The 25,718-nt window shown below is 42.1% G+C and overlaps 3 protein-coding genes across 14 annotated transcripts in view; 2 read left to right on the forward strand and 1 right to left on the reverse strand.

The window, feature by feature from the left end:
• The window catches only part of NDRG4 (NDRG family member 4), a 42,944-nt gene extending 40,640 nt beyond the window's left edge, over positions 1 to 2,304 (forward strand). For all 4 annotated transcript variants that reach the window (XM_069552928.1, XM_069552929.1, XM_069552927.1 and 1 more), the window contains one exon: positions 184 to 2,304. In XM_069552928.1, the coding sequence (XP_069409029.1) occupies positions 184 to 338 (155 nt within the window). In that variant the 3' untranslated portion in view covers positions 339 to 2,304. The remainder of the gene's footprint in view (positions 1 to 183) is intronic.
• Positions 2,305 to 3,524: 1,220 nt separating this feature from the next.
• On the forward strand, positions 3,525 to 6,966 carry SETD6 (SET domain containing 6, protein lysine methyltransferase). 2 transcript variants are annotated; one of them, XM_069552925.1, is made up of 9 exons: positions 3,525 to 3,624; positions 3,846 to 3,938; positions 4,019 to 4,163; positions 4,237 to 4,378; positions 4,510 to 4,704; positions 4,825 to 4,945; positions 5,966 to 6,146; positions 6,265 to 6,407; positions 6,566 to 6,966. In XM_069552925.1, exons 1-9 carry the CDS (start codon positions 3,598 to 3,600, stop codon positions 6,869 to 6,871), a joined length of 1,353 nt encoding a protein of 450 aa, XP_069409026.1. In that variant the 5' UTR covers positions 3,525 to 3,597; the 3' UTR covers positions 6,872 to 6,966. The 2 variants fall into 2 exon arrangements, with proteins under 2 accessions (XP_069409026.1, XP_069409025.1); XM_069552924.1 differs by having other exon boundaries at positions 4,019 to 4,704.
• A 1,444-nt stretch (positions 6,967 to 8,410) lies between these two features.
• The window catches only part of CNOT1 (CCR4-NOT transcription complex subunit 1), an 83,784-nt gene continuing 66,476 nt past the window's right edge, over positions 8,411 to 25,718 (reverse strand). For 4 of the 8 annotated variants that reach the window (XM_069552923.1, XM_069552921.1, XM_069552922.1 and 1 more), the window contains exons 32-49: positions 25,234 to 25,374; positions 25,025 to 25,129; positions 24,318 to 24,437; positions 22,815 to 23,006; positions 22,110 to 22,252; positions 21,650 to 21,758; positions 21,384 to 21,553; positions 20,506 to 20,737; positions 18,314 to 18,562; positions 17,071 to 17,234; positions 16,781 to 16,898; positions 15,574 to 15,675; positions 13,747 to 13,920; positions 12,721 to 12,870; positions 11,864 to 12,044; positions 10,400 to 10,532; positions 8,942 to 9,076; positions 8,411 to 8,765 (exon numbers count right to left, since the gene is read on the reverse strand). In XM_069552923.1, coding sequence (XP_069409024.1) covers positions 8,687 to 8,765; positions 8,942 to 9,076; positions 10,400 to 10,532; positions 11,864 to 12,044; positions 12,721 to 12,870; positions 13,747 to 13,920; positions 15,574 to 15,675; positions 16,781 to 16,898; positions 17,071 to 17,234; positions 18,314 to 18,562; positions 20,506 to 20,737; positions 21,384 to 21,553; positions 21,650 to 21,758; positions 22,110 to 22,252; positions 22,815 to 23,006; positions 24,318 to 24,437; positions 25,025 to 25,129; positions 25,234 to 25,374 — 2,697 coding nt within the window. In that variant the 3' untranslated portion in view covers positions 8,411 to 8,686. Of the gene's footprint in view, positions 8,766 to 8,941; positions 9,077 to 10,399; positions 10,533 to 11,863; positions 12,045 to 12,720; positions 12,871 to 13,746; positions 13,921 to 15,573; positions 15,676 to 16,780; positions 16,899 to 17,070; positions 17,235 to 18,313; positions 18,563 to 20,484; positions 20,738 to 21,383; positions 21,554 to 21,649; positions 21,759 to 22,109; positions 22,253 to 22,814; positions 23,007 to 24,317; positions 24,438 to 25,024; positions 25,130 to 25,233; positions 25,375 to 25,718 lie in introns of all 8 variants that reach the window. The other 4 variants (XM_069552919.1, XM_069552917.1, XM_069552918.1 and 1 more) reach the window with 1 other exon arrangement.

Below are 25,718 nucleotides of genomic sequence, written 5' to 3' on the forward strand. Positions count from 1 at the left end.
CGCACTCCTTGTCGCTGGCGTTGCATGACCGTAGAGCCCTGGCTGCGGATGGGCCTCCGTGCCTTCGTCGGAAGAACGGGTCTCGCTGGCCGCTTTGCTTGCGTAAATCCTTCTCCCTTCTCCCACGTGCCTGTGCCTGCCCCGCTGGCCCGTCCTCACCCCCGGTGCCCTTTCTGTCCGCAGTGCCCTCGGCCAGCATGACTCGTCTTGCCCGCTCTCGCACCGCGTCCCTCACCAGCGCCAGCTCGGTGGACGGTGGCCGCCCGCAGGCCTGCACCCACTCGGAGAGCAGCGAGGGGCTGGGCCAGGTCAATCACACCATGGAGGTGTCCTGTTGAAGCCCCAGGTCTCGCGAAGACGCCCACTCGCCCCCCCACCCACATCGACGTCCCATGGCCACCCTTTCGCGGCTCATTTCCCCTTGAGTTTATTTTTGTGAGGGCGAAGGGGAGGAAATGGGGTTACTTCTCTTTTGTTTAAAAAGAAGAGGGGATCCGTCTAGAAGCTGCTGCGGAACAGTCTCCAGATGGTTTGAGGGGCTCACTCCTCCCCACCTCATTCCCCTCATGCACTCGTTAACTTGGCTGACTCAATCCCTCTCTTCCGACTCCCCAAGACCCAGGCACAGTAAGGGCACCATTCCAGGGAGGGAAGCGGATTAGCTCAGGAAAGACTCAGAGTCCTCCTCTGACCAGGATCCAGGGTAACATCCTGGGCCAAAGAAAGCATGGGTTGACCCCCTGGGCCAGGCAGGTTTGAAGATGGGGAGGAGGTTTTGAGGTGGTGGGTGCTGGGCCAGCAGGAACATGGAGTCCAGCTCGTGCGCTGGCGTGAAAACCAGGAGCCAGCCCCTTTCCCCTGCAGCCCCAACACCAAGTCTGTTTCCGGTCTTAGCACCTATGACAATCGTCTGAACAGACGCCACAAGGGGGCGCCACTCCCAGGCAGCAGTTTAGCGGGTGCTCTCCTGGCAGGCCTGGTGCTGTAGGGCCAGGCAGGCAGGGGCTGAAGAGGGCTGCTTCGCCTGAAGAAGACAGAACACGGAGGACCTGGAGGGCAGGAACCCCACAGACTGTCCCTTCCAGCCCCACACTCGGCCACCTCCTGGCCCTGGCCCATTGCTGAGCCAAGGCCCCGAGGCAGAACGTCACCTGGTCCTCTGCCTCCATAGGGAGCTGACTGGGGCTGAGGTTAAAGGCTGGGATAGCCTTTGAGTGTTGGGTGCACTTCTGAGAACTTCATGGTGACTACTTTTGGAAGCCTGCAGACAGTGGCGGCTCAGAGTTCCCATAGAGTTCCCTCAGAGACCCCCCTTTGTGCCTCCAGGTTCCATGGAAGACAGCTCAGTCAGCAGCAGCGTGGCAAGGTCACTAGAAACGTTTCTAGAGAGAGTTCTCATCAAGCTCTGTCAGCGTTTCACGTGGGCATCACTGAGCACGCTCATGTGGAGAAAACTGTCCAAGGTAGCCCCACATCACCATCCTAGCCAGGTGGAGGAGGCCTAGGCTGGGGCTTGCTGGGTCCAGGGGTGGGAGGTAACGTTTCTGGAAGTGAACAAGGGCCAGGCAGAAGGGCAAGGCTCCCCACACACCCCAGCCCCTTCCTGTCACCTGAAGCCCAGCACTGTGCCATATACTTCCTATCCACCACCTTACCAGGTAGAATCTCCTGGCCCGGAAACCAGAAGCCATTTGTCTCTGAGCCTAAATCAATTGCCATAAGCCCCCAAATGAGCAAAGAGAAGAGGAGAGGGCAATGAAAAATGCAGGACTGTGGAGGCGGGTGGGTGCGTGTGGGGCTGAGGGGACGCCTGCATCCACATTTCCTCTGCACACGTCACCCCCTTCTATGCTCTTAAGCCATCACTCTACACTGCTCTAGAGCCCACTGGAGTGTTAGTCTGCCCCCAGTTCTGTTCACTCGCGTGCTTCCTCTGAATATCAAATGTGACTGTTTGAAAAGCTGGTAGAATTAATCCCTTACTGTAGATAGCGCTGTGAAACTTGGATTTCTTTTCTGTGTTCTTTCAGATGAGATATCTATAAATACCTATACATTATATATATATATATGTATATTGGGTACCCCCGCGTGTGGCTTTCCATTGGAGGTTGTGTCTTCTTTGGTCAAAGTGAACTTTTAATGGAATTTATTATTTTCCTCTGTACAAAGTGAAGAGCCTACTCTTGTGTATTCTGGTGGCTGATGTCGTGAGACTTTGAGATGACAAAATGTAAAACAAAACCCCTTGTCAACATAGAAAGAGTTAACTGTGCTGAAAAACTAATAAAGTAATAAGAAGAATTTGAGTAGGATGATGCTGTGCCCATCGTGGGAAGCTTTGAAAGAGGAAGTATAAGCTGGTGAGGCTGGTGCTTCCTGGGTTTTAGGTAGGGTTGAACGTTTAGAACGAAGACAGGCATTTCCATCCGTCTCTGTATTTCCAGATCTTGTCACATTCCACAAGGTAGATATTAATTATCCTAGTTTCACAGCTGAGAAAACTGAATTTGCCCTAACAAGAGACCAAAGTGGGAGCTGAACCTTGGCAGTAATAGACTTCAAAACCCAGATCTGTAATCTCTGTATTTGCTGCCTTTAATTTCTTAAATTTAACGACATGCTATTTCCCCGTGTTTAACCACCATTTCTGATTCATTCACTATCCTGCCGTTTGTCAGTTACGAAAGAACCAAGTAAATAAAAGCAAACCCCTCCTGCTGCTCTACAGAAGCAGGACAAGGTCTGTTCTAGTTTGGAGAGCCCCGCCCACTCCCCACGAAACTGCGCAAACCGCTCTATTCGCGCTCCCAGCCGATCTCTCGCGAGGCCTTCCCTTCGCATCCAGAAACCAGATTTTGCACTTCAACTGGGCTTTTACCTCTGCTGTCAGAGACCTAAGCGGGAAAACGTTGTGCCTGGCTCAGACCACGCTCAAGGCGGCAAAAGGACACGCCTTCATGCACCCAACCGCACGTTTTCTAAACCCAGCTGCGGACACTTGGCCTCAAAGATGTTTTCAGCGGGGATGATATCAGTTCAGTTCAGTCGCCCAGTCGTGTCCGTCTCTTTGCGACCCCATGGACTGCAGCACGCCAGGCCTCCCTGTCCATCGCCAACTCCCGGAGCCTACTCAAACCCATGTCCATTGAGTCGGTGATGCTATCCAACCATCTCATCCTCTGTCGTCCCCCTTCTCCTCCCGCCTTCAATCTTTCCCAGCATCAGGGTCTTTTCCAATGAGTCAGTTCTTCCCATCAGGTGGCCAAAGCACTGGAGTTTCAGCTTCAGCATCAGTCCTTCCAATGAATATTCAGGAATGATTTCCTTAGGATGGACTGGTTGGAACTCCTTGCAGTCCAAGGGACTCTCAAGAGTCTTCTCCAGCACATTTCAAAAGCTGCTGCTGCTAAGTCGCTTCAGTCGTGTCCGACTCTGTGCTGAGTGCAAATCCTTGCTTGTCTTCCGAGCGAAGGCGAAATGAACGTCACGTGGTCCGGGGCGGGGACATAGGGCCCGCCCTCGAAAGTCCAGCCCCCGGACGCCGGAAGCGCCGGTGCGGCTCTACAGACGCGGGAGGCTCTGTGCCCTCGGACCATGGCGACGCAGGCGAAGCGCCGGCGGGTAAGTCACGGCGGACGGCGGCGGTGCACCCCTTTCCACCGCGCCACGCCACTCTCCCGCCCTCCTGGCGCGCGCGCGCTCTGCTCCGTGCCGCGAGTCACTCGCCGCTCTTCGCGTCCCCTCCCCAAGCCCGGGCCTTCCTCCGCGCGCGCGCCCCCGTCTTCTCCGCCCCCATCGAGCTCTCCCGGGCGGGGCCGCGCCACTGCGCTTGCCTGTCTTAGGTGGCCGGGCCTGCGGGCAGCGACGAAGACCCGGCCCCGGTGGCCAGCTTCCTGAGCTGGTGCCAGCGGGTGGGACTGGAGCTGAGTCCCAAGGTGAGAGGGGGCCTGGGGGAGGTGGGTGCAGCGGGGAAGCGGGCGTGGGCCAGCTCTGAGCTGCCATTCTCTCTGCTCAGGTGGCGGTGAGCCGGCAGGGCACGGTGGCCGGCTACGGCATGGTTGCCCGGGAGAGCGTGCAGCCCGGTGAACTGCTGTTCGCGGTGCCGCGGGCCGCGCTCCTGTCGCAGCACACCTGCTCCATCAGCGGCGTGCTGGAACGAGGTGGGCACGCCGACAGGGGTGGAGAGATGCTGAGTTGGGCCCGCGGGGTCCCTAATCTTCGTGTCTCCCCCAGAGCGAGGCGCGCTGCAGAGCCAGTCGGGCTGGGTGCCGCTGCTGCTGGCGCTACTCCACGAGATGCAGGCCCCGGCCTCGCTCTGGCGCCCCTACTTTGCGCTCTGGCCCGAGCTGGGCCGCTTGGAGCATCCCATGTTCTGGTGAGAGCCGTAGGAGGGGCTGGGGAGCGCCAGTACGTTGCCTGGCTCGAACCGCTTGCCCTTGGGACACGGGTGCCAAGCGCTAGTCTCGGTAGATTGGGTGAAGAACCTGGGTGGGGGTGTCACTGCAGGCCAGAGGAGGAGCGCCGGCGATTGCTGCAGGGCACAGGCGTACCTGAGGCCGTGGAGAAGGATTTGGCCAACATCCGCAGCGAGTATTATTCCATTGTGCTGCCCTTCATGGACGCCCACGCCGATCTTTTCAGCCCCAGGGTCCGATCTCTGGAACTCTACCGCCAGCTCGTGGCTCTTGTGATGGCCTACAGGTCAGTGAGTAGAGCCTTGCAAAGGACTCTCTTCTTTAGAACTCTGTTGAGTGACCAGAAGGGAAAGAACAGTGAGCCCCACCCCAACACTGGGCTTTAGCCAAGTTCTTTCTGTGGCAGCTTTCAGGAACCACTGGAGGAAGAGGAGGATGAAAAGGAGCCAAACTCCCCTTTGATGGTGCCTGCTGCAGACATACTAAACCATTTAGCCAATCACAATGCCAATCTAGAATACTCTCCAGTGAGTGGATCCCTCCCAGTTCTTGTTTCTGTGCCTTGATGCTTGGGCATTTGAATCGAACCAATGTCTTCTTCATGCTGGCCTGGCAGTTGAGCCAAATGGGCTCAGTTCTCCTCATGCTAGAAATGAGTAGGTGAAATTAGTTCCTCCACTATGTATTCTGCTTGCATATTACAGTGAAGTTCTCTGAACACTAAAGCCCTCAAAGAAAGTTGGGGTTAATCCTCTGCTAAACCTGTGCCATCGTTGTTTTGGTGCTTTAGGTCTGTTCTGTGCAGTGCCAATGAGCTGAGATTGTCAGGGATCTGGAACAGCCATAGCGTCAGTACTTTTCAGAAGACGGGATGTTCCTAAGAAAGGGTTCAAGATGATACCAGGACTGTGTTTATATCTATTTGCTAAGTGGAAAGTTGCAAGAAAAGATGTAAGTTTACAGAGTTAAAAGTTAGGAAATGGCTGTTATTTTTAAAACCTTGTCTCCATTTGCTGTTCCTACTTTGATCTGGGTTGTGGTTTTGTTGGCTTTTTTTTTTTTAACAGAGCTGCGCGTATCTTAGTTACCCAACCAGGGATTGAGTCCTAACCTCTGAACCGCCAGTGAATTTCCTTTGATCTGGGGTTTTTTTTTTGGCTGCACTGTGCGGCACATGGTATCTTAGTTCCCCAAGCAGGGATGGAACCCACACCTTGCTGCAGTGGAAGCTTGGAGCCTTAACCACTAAGACCACCAGGAAATCCTTAGTTCATTTTTTAAAGCTAGCAACTTTTTGAAGTGCTTGAGATGACTGAGCAGAGGTTTCACCTACTAAAGCATTGGGCTGTTTAGACTTTTACAAGCCTCATTTGTTTTATTCTACAGCGCAGGATCTTAACTAATAGTAGCATGTTGGTAGGTACAGCATCAGTCTCATCGCTGAACTATACCCGTTGGAGGAACTATACTTTCCTAGGAGCGAAGTCATATTCTTAGGGGTGGCCCGGAAAGGGCTTGACCCCAGCTTCTGAACCCTTCCACCCCAGACTTGTCTTCGGATGGTGGCCATTCAGCCCATTCCTAAAGGCCATGAGATCTTCAACACTTACGGGCAAATGGCTAACTGGCAACTGATTCACATGTATGGTTTTGCTGAACCATATCCTGACAACACCAATGACACAGCTGACATTCAGATGGTGACTGTTCGTGAAGCCGCGTTACAGGGTGAGTGGTTTAGCTCACGCTGGTGTATGTGTCTATCCTTGCCCCCTTTTTGTGGACTAAGGAGAAATGAGGTTTTGGGTTTACCAAGACTTTCACACCGGTACTTTTCTATCTATAGGAACAAAAGTTGAAGCTGAAAGGCTCCTACTGTATGAACGCTGGGATTTCTTATGCAAATTGGAGATGGTAGGGGAAGAGGGAGCCTTCGTGATTGGGCGTGAAGAGGTACTGACTGAAGAGGAACTGGCCGCTACACTCAAGGTAAATGCTCAAAATGAGTATTTAGAGCTAGATGAGAGGAAAGGTGGCCTGGACAGAGTACACGCAAATGCTGCCGGGATAGGCCAGCTTCTCTGAATCAGTTTCAGAAACATGCAAGTATTATATCCTACTTCAAAGGGCCCCATGGTTGCTTCTAGGTACTGTGCATGTCTGCTGAGGAGTTCAGAGAGTTTAAAGACCGGAATGGATGGGAAGATGATAAAACCAAAGAAGACAGCCTGACAATCACAGACATCCCCAAACTCAAAGCATCATGGAGACAGCTTCTTCGGGACAGTGTTTTGTTGACCCTGCAAACCTATGCCACAGACTTGAAAACTGAGCAAGATTTACTCAGCAACAAGGAGGTCTATGCGGCACTTAGCTGGAGGGAACAGCAAGCCTTACAGGTGCGTTACGGTCAGAAGATGATTCTACACCGGCTGTTGGAGCTGACACGTTAGCAGGCTCCCTTCTGCCTGAAGGAGTATCCCGAAGAGGAACTTCATGCTAAGCTATTATGCACTGATGCTTGGAAAAAAGTAAAATTTGGATCTTCTGCTTTGTGTTTTGTACTAATACCAAAAGGAAAAGTAGCAAAATTGTTAACAAAATAGGATGAACTCCAAGGTAAGAGTGACAGCTGAAGGATCAGGAGCAGTAGACTTGTGAATTGCTGCTGTTGCTAACACTGATAAACTTTGTAACTGTTTTGTTACCAAGTTTGAACCAAAGCAGAAATGTGACAGTGACACATTTTGTTGCCGTCTAGCATTTAATGACACAGAGCTTGAAAGTAGACCTGGTAGGTCCATCTTGAGCGGCCACTTTCCTTTTTACAAAACTTCCTATTGGAGGATTGAGTAAGCTGTTACTGGAACTCTGAGCAGTTATTTTAATTCCTTAGCAGCCTAAGATACCAGTGACATACAAGCCCCCATGTAAGATTTCTATTTATCTTGTATATATTTCAAGTGGGATAAATATAAAATATGTACCTACTCCTATTCCTTTTCTTTTAAAAATTATATCAAAATGCTATGAAGGTCTATTTTTTAAAACTGGCATTTTGAATTTAACCACAGAAACCTGGTGCAGTTAACTTTTAGAAAGGAAAAGGAAAACACTACACAGAAATCACTTCCTTATTTAAAGATGCTACATTGGGAGTGGAAAAACCTGGCATTCAGCAAAAGTTGGTGTTCCCCAATGGGAAGGCTGGGTGGTCCACTTTCCTCCTCACCACCAGCACTGGCTGCTACTGAGAAAGGCACAGTGGACTCGTGTGTGTCATAACTTTAATGTTTGACTACAGTATGCATACACATACAAGAAGTAGGGAGGCTAAAGTCCAGGAACTAGAAAGGCTACAAAATACAACACATGGACCAATACACTTACAAAACATTCAAAATCCTTACAAAAGGGGCTGTATTGGTCCTTTTGACTTGGTTGTTGAACTCAGCCTATATGGCCATTCATTGGGATAATGGGGAAGGGCAATTCATACTATTTGGCTCCTTTCTGCACAATTTCTGTAATGAGAGATGGGGGAGCTTTAGGCCTGTTTTGGCTTCCCTTTATAAAAAGTGTCTCACAGGGCCCAAGAGGGTGTGTTCTCCAGCAGGAAAGAGAAAATGATGCTTTCCCAGCAGCAAGCTGTAGATGTGGGGAAGAGGTAAAATAAAAAACCCATGGGATCTCAAATGTGAACTCTGCACATGTTCCTAGCATATCAGATTCTACACATCCACATTTTTTAAAAACAACTGGGTGATTTTCAAGGTCCCTGTCCGTGTATTTTTTTTTAAAGTTACACAATATTTAAACTGGCTTTCTTGCTATTCTTTGGGACACCTGGAATGTCAGAAGAAATGGTGCTGTGCCCCACCCCCACTCCACCCCCAGACAAGTGCATGGCATCAGCAGCTCCTTCCATTATAAATTGGGCAGGTACCAGTTTACCTACTTGCCTTGAACACATTTTGCACAAACCCAAGAAGTTTCAGACAAAGGTTTTCTCTTTCATATATTTACACAAGTTCAAAATGATATTCACAGCATCTTCTAAATTTTGGCCAAGAGTCAAAAAAATGCATTTAAACTTTGGAACGTGTCCACATAGACAGGTAGCTGACCCAAACAGTAATTGGGGCAGATACCCAAGAACCAAAGGGCCGGGAAAGTCAGGAAGAGCTGAAAGGATCTTCAGCCAGTTTATGAACTTGGTACAGTGGGACCTCCAGGCAGACACATTTACAACAGAGATGTGGTTCCATCTAACTGGCACCTGTCCCTTCCATTACTTGCTGAGCCTGCTTTTGTCCCATGCAGCACTGTGCGACGGACTGGAATAACCTGAAGAATGAAGACAAGTACAAGCTAGTGAGAAAAATTCAGGCGTGATGAAACCTTGTGTCTTACTAATTTTGGCTACTACTCCCTTCTTAATTACCCACCCAAGCTGAAGCCATCAAATGATTATTTCTCCTGTCTTAAGACTGAAACAATGAAAAGAATTACTTTTGACTCACTTTTCAATTTCTGGGGCACAGTGTACAAATTCATGGTTCCAGAATTTAAATGCTGGATTTTTAATCAGCTCAATGAAGGTAATAAGAAGACCCCAAGGATGTGGCCTATTTACAATCAACCGTTCCAAAAGAACCCTGGAGAATGGAAGAAAAAGTTGATCAATGCACAGGAAAACACCAGATCATGACCACTTCTCCATTAGCTTTAGAAAAGGAAGGTGGATATACAGAATAGTTAGCATAAATAGATCCTAGAATTAGGTTTGAACCCCACCTCTTCCCGTTACTGAGCCTAGAACACTAAGGTAAATAGATAACAGATTACATGGCACAGAGAAGATAATCACTTAATACATACTCAAATAAGAAAGTTAATACTACTAGTACACATGTAAACTGGGGGTGATGATTCTTCTGAATGGCAGTCAGTATTGGCTTAAATATTCACATCCTTTGACCTAACCAACTGTACTTCTAAATTTATCCTAAAGACGTAATAAAGCACAGGAACAAATACGTGAGTACAAGGATGTTCACTGATGCTTTATATATAATCACTAAAAGGACTTTTATCATCTGAACATCTAATAATAAAATACTAACTAATTTTTAGTATATAAAACTAAGGAATATTAATACCTAGAAGCTAATAATAGGTGAAGGGGTAGGTTTAACAAGTCTAGTCCAGTGCTTTAAGTTTGCCTGTATCTCTCTAACTAGGATGTACCCATTTCCTAATCTGCAAATGCTATGGCATAGTCCAAGCAATCTGCAATAGATGCCTAACTATTGTTAGTAAAACACAAGTATGATCCTGTTATTTCTCCTGCTTAAAACCTTACAACCTACAGGTAATAAAGACAAGTTTAAGCTCTTCAACATGAACTTTGAAAGGCCTGATGCTTCAGGACTCAGGTTAAATATGCTGACAACAACACTTGAGAAAAATCCCTAATCCATAAAAATAATGGTACCTTGTGTTGAAAACTACTTTTTGGTTTCAACAATGATTAGTAATTCTGTTTGTGTGTGTGGGTTTTTTTTTTTTTTGGTGCCCATCAGACTAATTTTCAGGAGGGCAGGAACAAAGTCCTTTTGTTCACAACTATTTAACACATGGGCTTCTCAGGTGGTTCAACTGTGAAGAATCTGCCTGCCTGTGCAGATGCAAGAGATGTGGGTTCCATTCTTGGGTTGGGAAGATCTCCTGGAGAAGGAAAGGCTATCCACTCCAGTATTCTTGTCTGGAGAATCCCAGTATTTGTCCAGTGTTATTGTCTGGACAAAGCAGCCTAGTGGGCTACAGATAGGGTCTCAAAGAATCAGACATGCCTGAACACGCAATTATTTAACACAGATACTCAGTGAACATGGAATGCATAGGAAAAACGCTCAGAATTCATAATAAAAGGGAAGAGATTCCATTTAGAAACTCCAAAAAACAGACTTCTGTCTTACCTTGTGATCTGTTCTTGAATAGCTTCAGTGTTGGCCTCTGCAAAAAGGTACAGCATGGTACAGCTGAAGTAGTGAGTGTGGCTGTTTGGGTACCGCAGCTGATTTGCAATTGCATTCAAGAAGAGATACCGACCTAGAAATTAAGACAGCTTAGCGAGAATTTGTTCTTCAAAGGCGGAATCATTCTGACTGGCTAGGGTCTGGATTTCTGATAAAGGCTCTCATGTTATCCTTTAGTTTCAACCAGTGGGACTTGGACCCCCAAAGAGTTTTCATTTCTGTGGGTTTTACTTCACTATTTTCCACATTAAAAATTTTTTTAGTTGAAAACTATTTTGAGAACTATTGCATATTAACATGTAAATAAAAAATTTAAGTATTTCTCCCCAAAAAACTTTATTATTATAGAGTGTCAATGTTTTACATTCTGCTGGATTCTCATTTCTGCCCTTTTGTTCAGTCTGTTCCAGTATGGTATTTCATTCATGTAGCCTCTGGAAACCTTCACTGTACACTAGTAACAAAATGAGTGAGTGAAAAAAAGCAAATGTTTCATTATGAAAATAGTTTTGACCTCACAGTCCCTCTATAAGGGATAACCTTATACCTTGGTAAAGGGATAACCTTTACCTTGGGGATAACCCACCAAGGGTTCCCAGTCTCTACTTTGAAACTGGCATCATCTTAACTGGATTTGGTTGTCTGTGTCTGCTTGGTATTACTCACAGCTTCAACACTGCCTTGGAGACTACCCTCTTTTTTTGCTGTTGGGCTCTGGATGCAGTGGTATTCACCTGTGTTAAATCTTTTATTTTTAAGCTATCTCAGACCCTCCCCCCAACCACAAATATGCAAGTAGTATATACTTAAAATTAGCCTCTCAAGGATCCATAGTGGAGTTAAAAAGCCAAGACAAGCAGGACTGTATAGATGGTCACCACCTACGTGGGTCTCTATTAAAATGAATACAGAACACCACAAGATGTAGTTCAAGCAAGCGAGATACAGCCTGCACCAGAAATTATAATGTGAACATTTTGCAAAGCAGATAGGGGGAGTCCTATTCATTAATCTTTCTTTACACATGGAATATGTAACATACTGCCTGGCAAAGAGGCACCAATAACGCTGGAATAAAAAGCAGGCTAGCAAAACAAGTGAGCCTATATTTAAAGAGAGGCTAGTAAAAAAGAATGTTTATTTTCACACTAAAAAAAAAATAACAATACACTCGTATATACTGAAATATTAACTGATGTGGTAAGGATTATGGATGGTTTTTTACCCCCTTTATGCTTTTCTGTGTTTTCTGCATTGAACAGATACTACTAAATTAAAATAATCAGCCAAACCTATAATCATATTGACAGAAAATTCTCTATTGTGGCTTAAAGTATTTTTAGGACCAGACTATGACCAAATACACAGGAAACTTGACTCTGAGAACTGGCTGGCTCCACTCACCTTCAGTGTCCAAATCCACAGCCAGGTTCTGGAAGATGTCCATGTGAGCTGAGTGCGTGATGGTGCTCATCGAAGGTGTGCTGCCCTTGTTGTGGATGTGTGCAATGGCCTGAGTCCCTACATAGAGCACCAGTGCATTAATGAGCTGGAGGTTGTAGCGATTACCAGGCTCATTGGATACCTAAGTGAACAAAACAGAAAGCTCCTGACTTACTGGCACCGATAGTTCTAAGAATCCTTTTTATGACTTTCAGAGAAAAGCTGAACTGCTCCCAATATTCTGTGTGACTTAAATTTTAGAAATTTGCTTTGATTTTGTATGGTTATGTAACAAATACACAGATGCTCAAGGAGAGTACGTCAATAAAAGAGATATGATTTCCCTTGGGAAACCAAAGCTTAAACAGTTACCAGCACAAAAATAAAGTTTATAAAGTCAAAATATGCATTATCTCACTTATTTAAAAAAAAACTGAAGAGGGGAAAAAAGATGTGGTTTCTTGGTATGGGAAGACTGAAAAAATAATACAGCGTCAATCATTTTCTATACAGCAAACTGAATCAGAATCCATTTTAGAAGAGTCTTATTAGAGTATGAGAGCGATTATCAGCAATCTAGTCTTACAGAAAACCAGTCCATTCCCTGGCTGCCTCTTCCAAGATTATGCTATAGATGTATAAGATAAATATATGCACTTATGCTAAAATGTATAATATAATCTCATCCAACCATTAAAAATGACAATGTGCTTTAACCTTTAAAGCAGGCTGAAATGAGACCATGCATAGGACTAACTATGCATATAAAGTATTTTCTATGAAAGACACAACTAAGAATTTCAGTCAAACCAATTAACCTGTAGGTTGCTGCGCAGATCAGACAGGAAAGTGACGGGTGATCGAGTTTTAAGATAGGAATCCAAATCCTTTTTGAACTGAGGTGGCATCACTCCAGTAAAATTGGTGAGAATCCGGGGAGCGATGTTAATTTCACTCAACATATCCACCTGCCACAAACAAATACAAGAATCACAATCAGAAGCATTTGTAGGGCCTTAATAGCAAACTGTCTCTATGTTAGAAAGTTGTTTATATAAAATTTTGTCTTGAAGAGTATTCAATCATTTAAAAACATTTTATTGAAATACAGCAATTTATAATGTGTTAATTTCTGTTACACAGCAAAGTGTTATTAATTAGAAGAAATAGATTACTCAAAGGTACCTATATACAAAATGATAGTAACTTCTCATTCTATACTATTTTATCCTTCTTACAATAAGGCACAATAGGTATCTTTTGTAGAAATCTAGTTTAAAATACAGAATGAGATTCTTTGCTCACCAAGAGCCCTACTCTTTGAAAAGATATCTCAGCAAAGTAAGACACCATATTCTCTACTGTAAAAAAAAAATTTCCACGTGACAGAAGAGTAAAAAATACATAAAAATTACAGTAGCCATGTAAGGGTGGTATGATCTTAAAAACAGTCCCTTCTCACTTTTCTTTTGACAGTTTAAACAAAATGCAAGCACACACCTATGAAATGTGGCATTACTAGTGTCTATTCTGCAGTGCTGTGCCGCTAGGGCCACCCAACAAATGACTGGCCCAATACCTAGGTGGAGGTTCTGTAAATACAGCTGAATTTAACATCAAAACTGAAAACAGCAACTAGACAAATACTGTGAACCAATATCCAGCAGCAGTCTCATACTTTATCAGGTTTAATAACATAACTGCTTCCCCCCAAAGAGCATCGTTCTGTAACAGGTAACTTGTAGGTATGTGTGTGCTGGGGGCAGCATATACCTCTCTTAGCAGAGAAAGGATTAAAATACTAACATACAACTTTCTTTTCCTTAAACTATTTAGAACTTTACCTTCAGATTAGGAGTGAATGGGTCTGGGAGCCTCATGTTTCTTGGGAAGGCACTCAGGATCAGATTTCTTAGCTGGATACAATTAGGTGGGATCACGTCACAGAATCCATAATGGTAATCACAAAGGAACTCGGGAAAATCATGCAAAAGAACTAGCAGCACCCTTAAAGTGCCCTATTTTTCAAAAACAAGAAAAACATTGGCTGTTTCCACATTAAGTAAGAAAACAAGAGTAACATTTTTACTATTATAAATATAACTGAAGGGAGGGGAAAAAAGGCAAAACTAGGTACCCAGAGTTTATAAAAAATACAACTTACCAAAACCCAAACAAAAAAGAAAATCTGAATAGCCCTTTATAATAAAGAAGTTAAATATTTGTTAAAACTCTTTCCTCAAAGAAACTCTAGGGCTGGCTTTACTACTAAATCCTTACAAATATTTAAGGAAAAATTAATACTATTCAGTCTTAATACAAAAAGATTATTTTCCAACCCCTTCAATAAAAGTAGCATAACTTTGATCCCAAGATGACATGAAAACTAAAAAAAAAATCCTAAAGTCAAAATGGAAATCAGTGATACATCACAACCAAATGATCCACAACTGAATGCAATGGCAGTTTAACAATCTGAAAATTAATGGACTAATAACATTCACAAAAAAACACATGACCCTGGGTTCAAGAAAGCATCCAATAAAATTCAATACTCATTTTAATGATTTTTAAAACTATCAGTAAATTATGATTAAAAGGGCATTTCCTTAACCAGAAAATGGTACCTACAAAACTACAGATTTATAAAAACATTATACAACTTCACAAAAACATCAATATCTGGGAATAAGTCTAAGGAAAGTAAAATTAAAGACCTAACAACTAAATGGAGATACACATGGGTTGAAAGGTTCCATATTATTAAGGCATCTATTTTCTCCAAGTTGATCTACATATTCTGTGAAATCTCAATCTAAATCCCAGGAAGTGTTACAAGTGAAGCTAATTGCAAAGTTTTATGGGACTGCAAATGATACAGAATAGCCAAAATAGAGTACAAGAAAGCAAAGTTGAACAAGATTTTGCTCTACCTGATTACTCTACCTTTACAGTAAGTCTTACCATTAAGACCTTTTGATCCTGGGCTAAGAACAGATCAACAGATAAACTAGAGAGATGCCCATACACAGTCAACTAGATCATACAGGTACTAAATCAACTGGTCAGTTTGACTACACTGAATTTAAAGCATCCATCCCTCAAAAAACACATTACTTTTAAGGGAGTGAAAAGGCAAGCTACAGGAATAGGAGATGTCTGAATATACATCATCAAATGGCTTACATCCAGAATACATAAGAATCCTAAAAAAGAAGAAAAACCCAGATAATCCCAAAGGGATATGAGCAGAAGGATGGAAGAGGTACATCATCAAAGGCGGATACCCAACTGGCCAATCTACACACAAAAATCTTATTAAGAAATCAAGGAAATGCAAATTAAATCCACAATGAGATCCTTCTGCGCAACTGCCAAAATGACTAAACTGAAAAACAGACAATTTCAAGTATGTTAAGTATGGGGAGAAACAGTCTAATGCGATTCTGGAAGAGTTAACTGGTGCACACAATGATATATGAACATCAAGCACTGGTTATACAAATTATGTTCAACTTTTGCACTTTTCTGAATATGTGTTATACTTTAAAAGCTTAATAAAACCAAAATTAGCCCTCATATACTGCCAGCTGAAGTATTTTTCAAGTGTTTTAAACTGCTTTGAGTGTTAGGTTTTAATTATTCTAATTTTACAACTTCAAATTAATTACCTTGTAGAGGATTTGCATAGGTTTGGTGAGTTCCACATTTCTAAGGAAAGGCGCTAAATATTTGAATAAATCAATCAGTAACTGTGCATACATAGGCCATCCCTGAAAGAAAGAAACATATGGGTCATAATTACACTCAGCTGCTGTCCTGCCACCAAAAAGGTTGCCCAAGCAACTACACTGTGACTATTATTTTCTTCATAAACCTCTCTTAAAGACTGACTGGCATGAAAAAGGAGTAAGCAAAATAATGCAGATAATGGGAAATGATATTTGAAACAAACTGGCTCCAGAAATTCCAGGATATATAGGTCCTTCTGCCTGCACCAAATAGGGGAAGGATGTTTCAGCCAGAACACAAATCACCCAGCCAACTAAGAAACTCACATGTTTTCTTAATTTCTTCAAGTCCTGGATCTCAACTATTTATTTTTCCCACGTTCAATTCCTCAACTCTTAGCAAATAACCTCATTCAATTTACAACATGAATCCTTTATTTTCACCCAAATTTGGCCTGCTTACCATATTCCAGTTATACCAATTATGTGCACTTTGGGTAGATTTTATTCAGTATTGTTCTTCCTCCTGGAACGCACTTATTCACCAAATACCAAATCCATTTAAGGATTATTTCACCTTTTTTTTTAACCAAACACATAGCAGTCACATTTGTCTTCTGAAGGGTCAATCAAAGGTACTTCCTTAGACTCATCTGCCATTTAATTGCAAGATGAGAGAGAAACGTTATCATATAACTGTGTTTATTCACAATTATATGAAAAACTCATCTCAAATTTTATCTTAATTCTTCAAATATAGTAGAGACCAGTGGTCCTCAACCCTGAATGTATGAGTCTTTAGTATTTAGAGTAAGAACTTGTAAAAGTGGCAGGTTCCCGAGTTCCATTACTCAAGTTTTATAGAACTGTCTACAGAGGAGCTTTAGGGTCTCAACATTTTTTGGAAAATCCCTTACAAGGCCGACATAAGGTGACTCATGACAACTTGGAGAAGCCATACGCTAATCATTGAGGAATGGCTTTCAGGTCAAGTACCTGTTATGCCTCTCCCATGACCTGACTCTACATTAAATGTAAGGACTCCCAACTAAGCCTGAGAAGTACAGTGACCACTGAATGACTAAGAGTGCTAATAAGTCCCAGGTAGTTACAGTCTTCATCTGTAGGAGATAAACTGCAGCCACACCTTCTGCTGTGGCGTGTGTGCCAGCATTCTTGCAATAAATATCCGATGGGAGATCAGTTCAAGCCAAGCATACACAAAGCCAGGAGCTTTGGTAGGCCTCAAAATGTGGAATGTGTTGCTGAAAGAAGAAAACCTTAGTCAGAAGCACAATCCAACTTAAAGTTTAAAAAAAAAAAAAAAAGACTAGAAGTAGACAATATGCAAGCTGCATGGTGAATCAACATGCTTCTAACCCAGAGTTCTTCTCAAATTTTATGACACTAAAACAGCAATCCTTGACAATAACTCACCAGAAAGCTGTAAGTGTCTGGAAATTAATGGTTTCCAACACATGCTCAGGTGCATTGAGTTCCAAGAGCAGCATGATAAAAATTCGATGGTAGGGAAGTTGTTGAAATTCACTTTGCCGAACATCATGATCCTGTAGGAGAACTCCCACTACTATACCGAGGACCTATAGAGCACATAGATTATACAGCATGTAAGTCATGAAGACAGTTCATTTACCAATCTCTAGTCATGCTTCACACCTTTCATTCTTATGCCTCACATGGAAGTAAATAGAAAATTATATACTGGTAGCCAAAGGGACCACACATTGGTTTGATTTGCCCTGTACTTTTATATGTTTTCTCTGAATTTCCATAACCATGGACCAGACATGTACACTCCACAAATTTTTCTAAAGCTCTAGAAGTCAGCATGGTACATATTTTATCCTGTTTACACAACCAACCTAATTTTTCTGGTCTGACATTGGAGAAGGAAATGGCAACCCAATCCAGTATTCTTGCCTGGAGAATCCCATGGACGGAGGAGCTTGGTGGGGTACAGTCCACGGGTCGCAAAGAGTCGGACACGACTGAGCGACTTCACTTTCACTTTCACTTATAAAGCTTACAGGAGGCAAATGATGTATACTTCTCTTGGCATTTAGGAGATGGGAGGTCAGATATGCTGTTAGGTTGCAGAAACATTGCAGAACTATCCTGCACTCCACTTGATTTCACCACTGAAGAGCAGGGGACGTGAAACCCATTTGTAACTACCCAAGACCAAAGTCTAAGTTCATTTTTGTACTATCTTAAAATTCAAATTACCAGGAATTCCACTGCAGAAATCAAAGAAAAACTCTGTTCCTTTTCAGAAAATCAAAGACAACTGCAATGTCACTCATGATATCTGAGTTGTCAATCTTATGTTATCAATGGAGATGTCTAGCCATCCCATTCACAGTTAACTCTGTACTTGGGGGCAAATCTTATACTACCCTAAGTCTCTTCTAATGTAGTCATTACCAAACAGTAACACACTGAAAATACCATATACCTTTTTGTTTTGAGAGAGGGTGTCTTTCAGTTAAGGCACCATACTCTTCTAAAATTCGGTGGTTATGTTTACTTATTATCTATGAATTTAATTTCTGGACAGAAAGTGGGATATTACAAAATGTTTTGAGGGCCCTGTAGGGTTGAGAACCACTGATGCAGACTTCAAGTGTGCAAAAGTCTAAGGCAAGAAAGGATTTCAGACCTTATTCAGCAGATTAATCTTTGTGACAGTGTTGGTGGCCTCCCCTGAGTGCTTTACTAGCAGTGCAATGAGTCGGACAAAGGCATCCAGGTTGTGATAGCACTTGGCTCGGATCATGGTGGGATTAGCAGCAGGATTGTGCTGCTGCTCTGCCTGAGCACGGTAACTGATTTCAACACACATTTCAGTACACAGACGAAAGAACCTTGTTATGAGGTCATCAGTCTTCAGGATTCCTTGCTGGTGCATCTACCAAGGAACAAAAACATTAGAAGGCAGGATGAGATAACACACATGAATAAACGTTTAATTTTCATGCCAAGAAGTATTCTCTCATTTAATCCTATTGTCACATTTCTGTTACTTTGTAAAACAGTAGAACCCATGACAGAATTCCATCAATTCTGATGGAAAATGAGAAAGAAGATAATAACAGGGCAGTTTTAAACAAGCAGTCCATAGCCAATAATTTCAAAAGTTAACTATGCAAGTTAAACCACCTTTTTAGTAACCCATTAAGTCATATTAAGACATTATGGTCAATGTGTATTTCCCCCAAGTAAGAGATTAAGTTACATATACTTTATTTCCTCACAAAATTTAAGATAATTTCTTCCATCTGACTTAACCAAAAACAACAAAATTTTTGAAACTCCAACTAGTTGTACTAGGAAAATCAAGTAATAATTTATACAATAAGTAGGTACCAAATTAAAATGCTCACAGATCATACCCAGCTATTTTAATGTAAATTAAGATAAAGTGAAAAGGGTAAGTTTATTTAAAAGAAAGGATAAGTCCAAATTTTACGACATAATCTGGAAGTTAAGCAGAGAAGTTATTTGGCTAGTACAAGAAGAAAAAGAAGACAGTGTAAAAAACATTAAGGCTGCAGAGGGAGGTCAGTGCTTACTAAGCAATGAAACCAAGCCCAGAATGAAAACTTGTTTTAAAAAGTTTCCAAGATAATGGTCAAGTTAACTGTCCCTTGATAAGTAATTAACACAGCTGAACTGATGTTAATAATACCCTAGGCAAAACAGATGGCCTGCAAAGGGACTTCTGTACAATAAAATCTAAAAAACTAAGTGGGGAGAAGAAATGAGGACAGACTGCTATGATCAAGAGGGAGCATAAGAGGAGAAAGGAATTCTCAAAAAGATTCAAAAGCACAGAAAAATATATTATCTTTTTCAAATGAAGAGAAGAAACAAGAGCAAATAAGCCAAGAGGAAGAGCCGAGACAGGTGCCACATCCATACCCATGAAATATCAATGATCACAAAAACCAATTGATTTGAAATTCCTCCATCCAAATTGGAAATCAAACTCTTAAGTATGCAGTAGCAGCTTTTCAATAGGGTATGTTTGATAATTCCTTGGATTCTTTTAAGGGAGAAACTTATTATGATGTAACTAAAAAAAAAATCATCTTGAAAAGTAAATCCAATTCCTAACAACTTCTAAAATTCAAACCAGCTCTTCCATATTCATTTGTCATTCAAATGAAAGTTAATTTGTATCTTTCTTTGGTGGCACACCTAAGTTTTGGTCTCAGTTTGAAGAAATGCAATGGTCAAAATGCAGAAATAAGCTATTTTAGGAGATAGCTAAGCTAATTAATTTAGAAAGATAAAAAGCACTACCATTTAAATACTTAAGTTTTTCTGTTATATTTTCAATTTTCTATTTTTTTGGTTTTTTGGCTGTGTCTCGCAGCTTGCAGGATCTCAGTTTCCCAGCCAGGGACTGAACTCGAGACACCAAAGTGAAAGCACCAAATCCTAACCACAAGACTACCAGGGGACTCCTTATTTTACTTTTAAACATGGGCTGTTACAGAACTTTACTTAGCCCATAATCTCATCACTGCTGATAATCAAGCTGGTAAAATTACTATATACATCTGGCAGTTTTATTATTCATTATCTGGTCCACTGTATTCTGTAGCTGTGACTACTGAAATCAGATAAAAAGTACTAAAGGGGACAGCAAATGCTGACTTTACTGCTTAGTGACCAATGATGAGAAAATAAACAGTATCAATTTAACTGAGTAATGATGAAGGCATTTTTGGTTTACATGAGTATGGAGGTAACTGACCACAGGTACATAATACTGAGCTTTAATAATGGAGGCATCACACCCTACTTATGTTGAATAAAAAGCACCTTTCTTTCCAAAAGCTCTACCTGTCCAACAAACGCAGAGAAAGCTTTGGTACTGTCACGACCAGCTGCTGCTGAATGGTAGAGATTCACCCATTCCCTCAGAAGATACTCTGCCTTCTCCCTCAGGCCTGGAGGATCATCATACTCTGAGGCTTGAGAGATCCCAGAATGCATCATAAAGTTAGGGCCTCCATGAGCACGATCAATCATTGCTTCATAGTTGGATCGCACTACTTCCATCAGTTGGGGCAATCTAGTACAATAAATCCAGAATGAAAATCAGTCTACTCATGGTTGTGATTTCAAAGACATACAGTTGGAAATCTGCTTATTTAATAGAAACCACAAGAGTGATGATCATTTACCATTCCCATAATTAAACAAAACTATCCTCAGTTTTCTTTGTATCTGTTTACCTATGAGGACAAAATGTGCAAAATGACTGACTTCAGTTAAGTCACTCACTTCTTGACCAAAAAACGCCCAATGAAATGGAGCTGATGTCCGTGGTCAAAAAATTATTCACTGCATGCCCACTATGTGGCATGCTTTGTGTTACTTAATTCTCAACAGCTATTCAAGATATTATTTCCACTTTATATAAGAAACAAGCTTAGGGAGGATAAGTCAACTTATCTAAAATCAGATTTTAAGCAGCTGAGCCAGGCCTTCAACAGAGGACTCTGACACCAAACCTAGTGCTGTATGTACTGGTCTGCAGCAAGAGGGCTTGGCAGCAGTTAGTTAAGCTTTCATATTTCAAGGGACAATATTAGGCCTCACCAAAGCTTACCATATGTTGTAGGTAAAGCTGTTATGTAACGGTAACGTTAGTAAGTCTACACACTCATTTCTAAAACTGCAGAATGCACAACAGCCCCAAAACATTTCCTTCTCACCCTTCAGGAGCATTGCCTCTGGAGTGAGCATTAATCCTCATGAGGGTTTCAATGGTGTGGAACAGATCTGCCTCAGTAACGTGGGCAACACTCCTTTCATCCACCAGCAGTATTTTTACCAATTGCATAGCAAATGCCACAGCCATGTAGTTTAAACCATTCTCCATTGACTGGCAACACAGAAAGCACAATGTAAGAAAGACAGCACCGACCGGAAACACACTTCCCAGCTACCAGTCTCCTTTCCCACTTAATTCTCTCCATACCTGAGCGAGGTGAAGATCATACTGTTGCATATTGACCAAATGATTGCGAATTAGCAACTCCACTGCCTCCACATTATATTTGTATTCATCCCGACACTCAATTAGGCACCTAGGAAAGTCAGTATTCCTTTATTCATAAAGGCTCACCCATACTGTGGATCAGTGAAATAAAGGGCCTGCTTCATTCAATGTTAACTTATTCCAAATTAAGGATGCCTTGAGTACCAACTGAAAATCAGTTTATCAGTTTCCAAGATTTAAAATAACCAGTCACTAAGGAGAACAAATAACCCAGTGTTAAAAGTTTCGCTAAGTCTCAAAAACAAAGCATTCCATTTAAGACATATAATTCTCACTACTTAAAATTAGAAATTCCGTATGTTTGAATTTTATAAACAGGGCCATGTAGTGTGTGGGAAGGCAGTTGAATAAATATTACTCTTCTAAGACAGGGACTGACCTTGTGATCTGTTTGTTACACCATGGAGACCCATATGCCCGGCCATCTTGAAGAGCTTTCAAGACCAAGAGGTGACACTCTCTGTAGCGAAGAAGGAGGTCAGCATCAGCACCACTGGTGGCATCCAGTAAGCCCTCTACAGCCTATTGAAGGAAAAAAAACATTCACTCAGATTCATGGAAAAGACAATACTCAGCCCAATAATCAAAGTCAATAACCAAACCTCGATACAAAGTACAATGTATCTTCTAAGGCCTCAGTAAAGAATCTCTCCCCACACACCAAAACCCTTTCCACTTGCCTCACACACACCCTCTACCAGTTCCTTCCAGTTTATACTTTACATTCCTCACTGTCAGAAAAGGCTTCACTGTCCCAGCAGAGTCAAAACCCATTCTGGCCCCACACTCTGCCCCCCAACCAGTACTTAGATCAACTGTCCCTCAAAACCTAAGGGAATATCTTTTAAAGTTTCTTAAATAATCATAATTCCTGAAAATCTTACCTTTATAGGGAAAAAAAGAAAGACTTCCCACTTTAAAATCTGTAACACTCTATTCTGGAGAAAATCACCAGCTTACTACAGAACAGAACCTGCTTTATGTTAATTTTTTAAAATCTTAACCATAAAGTAGATAATGATACAGATCACCAGATGTTTACAAACTTAGCGTCTTCTAAAACAAACAGATTAAGAACACTAACCTTCTGGAGCAATCCAAGAGCAGCAATGGCATCTCGAGAGTTCCGTGATAATACTACAACCTCCAGAAGACTTCTGAGGGCCTGAGCTTGGGGGTTCATGGCCAAAGTTGGTGGGATAGCATGAAGATGCTGCTCCAGTTCTGTAATACACTTATCATAAATCTGAGCTACATCATCTGTTGCCCAAGCTTGCTGTTTTGAGGAAACAACCAAAAGGGTGGGGAGGTGCGGAATTAAAAGATTTTCACTGGCACAGGCAGTAATTTAAAACTGGGTTATGTTTACTACCCTTAATTTCTTTTCCTCAAAAATATGGAAGGGCTCTTTCATTTCCCTTCCTGCACTATTTCTTCTTGATGCTGTTAGGTGGGGCGGAGCAAAATAAGCACTGGGGTGGGGTGGGGGTTTTACTTGATAGTCGAAAGCTTTGCAAACATCAACACAAACAAGTGATGAAAGATGACATGATAAACAATGATAGGCGGAGGGCAGCACCCCTTGTAGCATCTAATAATCTCTTTGCAGCCTATGAAAGTAAGTAATTCAAACCATGGAAAATATAGTATTCAGTCCAACTATTAAAACTCCGTAAGAGAATAAGAACACAGCATCATTTCTGTGCTATTCCTAGCAAACATGTACTAACTGAATCTATTCATGAGAACATACTGTACAAACCCAAATCAGGTCATTCCACTAAACCATGGGCCTGTAATCAAAGTGTCAAGGCCATGGAAGATGAGAAAAGGAGCTAGGCTAGACTGACTTGGGGGAAAAATTTTAAGTATGTCCAAGTAAATGAAATGCAGTTCTTTTTGGGGGGCTGGAGTTGGGGAACGAAGCTTGTGAGACCTTAGTTCCCTGACAGGAAACAAAACCCGGGGGCCCTGCAGTGGCAGTGAGGAGTCCTATCCTATCCGCTGAACCACTAAGGAATTCTCTGAAGTGTATGATTCTGATTTAGATTCTTTTACTATAAAAAGACCATATTAGGACACTTTGTAAAACTTGAATGAGGTCTAAGAATTAGATAATATTAACATATTAGTGTTAACTCTGATTTCAATGGTTTTACTATGGTCACATAGAATGTCTTTGTAGGAAATACAGACTAAAGGATACAAGAGTGACTGGAACATCAAGGACAGCACCTATGTTCCAATGGTTCAGAAGAAAATGTTTCCCCCTCACATTTTCAACTTTTATAACATTTCAAATTTTTAGAAAATCTTTTTACAAAGAACAGGGCAAACCATGAGGTCACCAAGTAAATTCCTTTAGTTATGTCAAACATGAAGGTTAAATCAACCTCATGGATTAAAAAAAAATTCCTGAATGCCATGCTGATGTGATACAAAGGGGAGCTACACTCCATAATGCAACAGCTGTGGGTAATTTTTTTTCCTTGTAACTTAAGCTCCTGGGAACAAGTGACAGATTAACTGACAGAAACATTCAAATTAAACTGTAAATTCCTTGATTTAATCCAAGACAAGTACTTACCTTCATAGGCTGGGCTAAAAATCCTGTGGGCTGACTTAAATCATTTGTGGGCAAGAAGCCAGGCACATTGCGTGCAAACTCTTCATAAACAGCCAGCTGCTTTGGGTCCACACCACCAACCTTGGAAGAAGAAAACCTGTTTTAACAGGATCCTCTTCACAATCGAGGGAAACCTTTTTATCAAAGTGGAAACTTCGCATGGGAGTAAGCACCAGGGTTTTGAGAAGGGACACAGGAGTCTTTACAACATTTAACACATGACTGAACAGGCATGCATGTGCACACACACAGTTCAGTGTTTCCTATTTTCCCTGAGACCTGTCAGAGTCACCCTCATTTATAAAGACCTTTTCCACTGGCAAATGCCTCAAGTAGGACCATGCAGCCAGTGCAGTTCTCCAATGGAGCTGTAAAATTGGTAAGATTTCTCAACACTGTCTTCTCACCAACAAGCACCTAGTAATAAAAACTCAAGTATCAGAAGGGAAGACCAAGCTCAGAAACAAAAACTAGAAGGCATATGAACTTTTAACAGCAGCACTTCAACAACAGGGGTAGGGGATACATCTAAGCTATTTCTTTGTCTTCCCCACAGGCAGCCTTTAAGAGAAATAACATGCTTTCTCAGAAACAGAATTTAACCCCTATCCTAGTCCTCAGAAAGAAAACAAAGACAGGGCAGAGAGAGACACAGCCCCAAGTCTCACTTTCAGCCTGATTTGCTCTGGCATCCGCTCAGCTTGGTATGTTAACACAACAGGATCACAATACCTTCGCCCTTCTTGCCTAGCATGTTTTCTCAGCTCAAATTCCTGCAAACAAACAAACAAACAAAAAAAATCACTGAGGTTCTTGTTATGAGGCACTTTCTTAAATGGAAAAGCAAATACTTAAAAGGCAAATGCTAAACACTTACAGTTGCTAATCTCTTGTCCATCTCAGGGCCTGCTTTTTCTACTGCAGTCTTCTGAATAAAACAGCAAGCTAATTCACAATTGTCCTGAGCTAACTGAGCAGCTGCCTGATCCATCATTTCCCTTTGTTGTGGGCTTGCAGTCTATTGGGAGGAGAAGAGACAGAAAAAAATTTAAAGTTTTCTGTGGGTAGATAAAACAGATAGATGGGATAATATCAAATGCAATGTTTGGGCAAATTAATTTTAGAAGTTCCAACTCTACTTATGACTTATTAGCTGTAACCATGAAGAAATCTAACAATCATCTTCATCTGTAAGATGATACACTACTCAACTGAAACATCTTACCAGGTTGTTACGAAGATGGTGAACACTATGAAAGCAATAAAGCAGTAAACAAAGGTATTTTTAACCATGACATTTGAGACCCCAAATAAGTAACTGAGTTATCTGAAGAGACTATGTGCTTATGTATGTGTGCACGC

Source organism: Ovis canadensis, chromosome 14 (assembly GCF_042477335.2).
Source record: "Ovis canadensis isolate MfBH-ARS-UI-01 breed Bighorn chromosome 14, ARS-UI_OviCan_v2, whole genome shotgun sequence".
Taxonomy (NCBI): domain Eukaryota; kingdom Metazoa; phylum Chordata; class Mammalia; order Artiodactyla; family Bovidae; genus Ovis; species Ovis canadensis.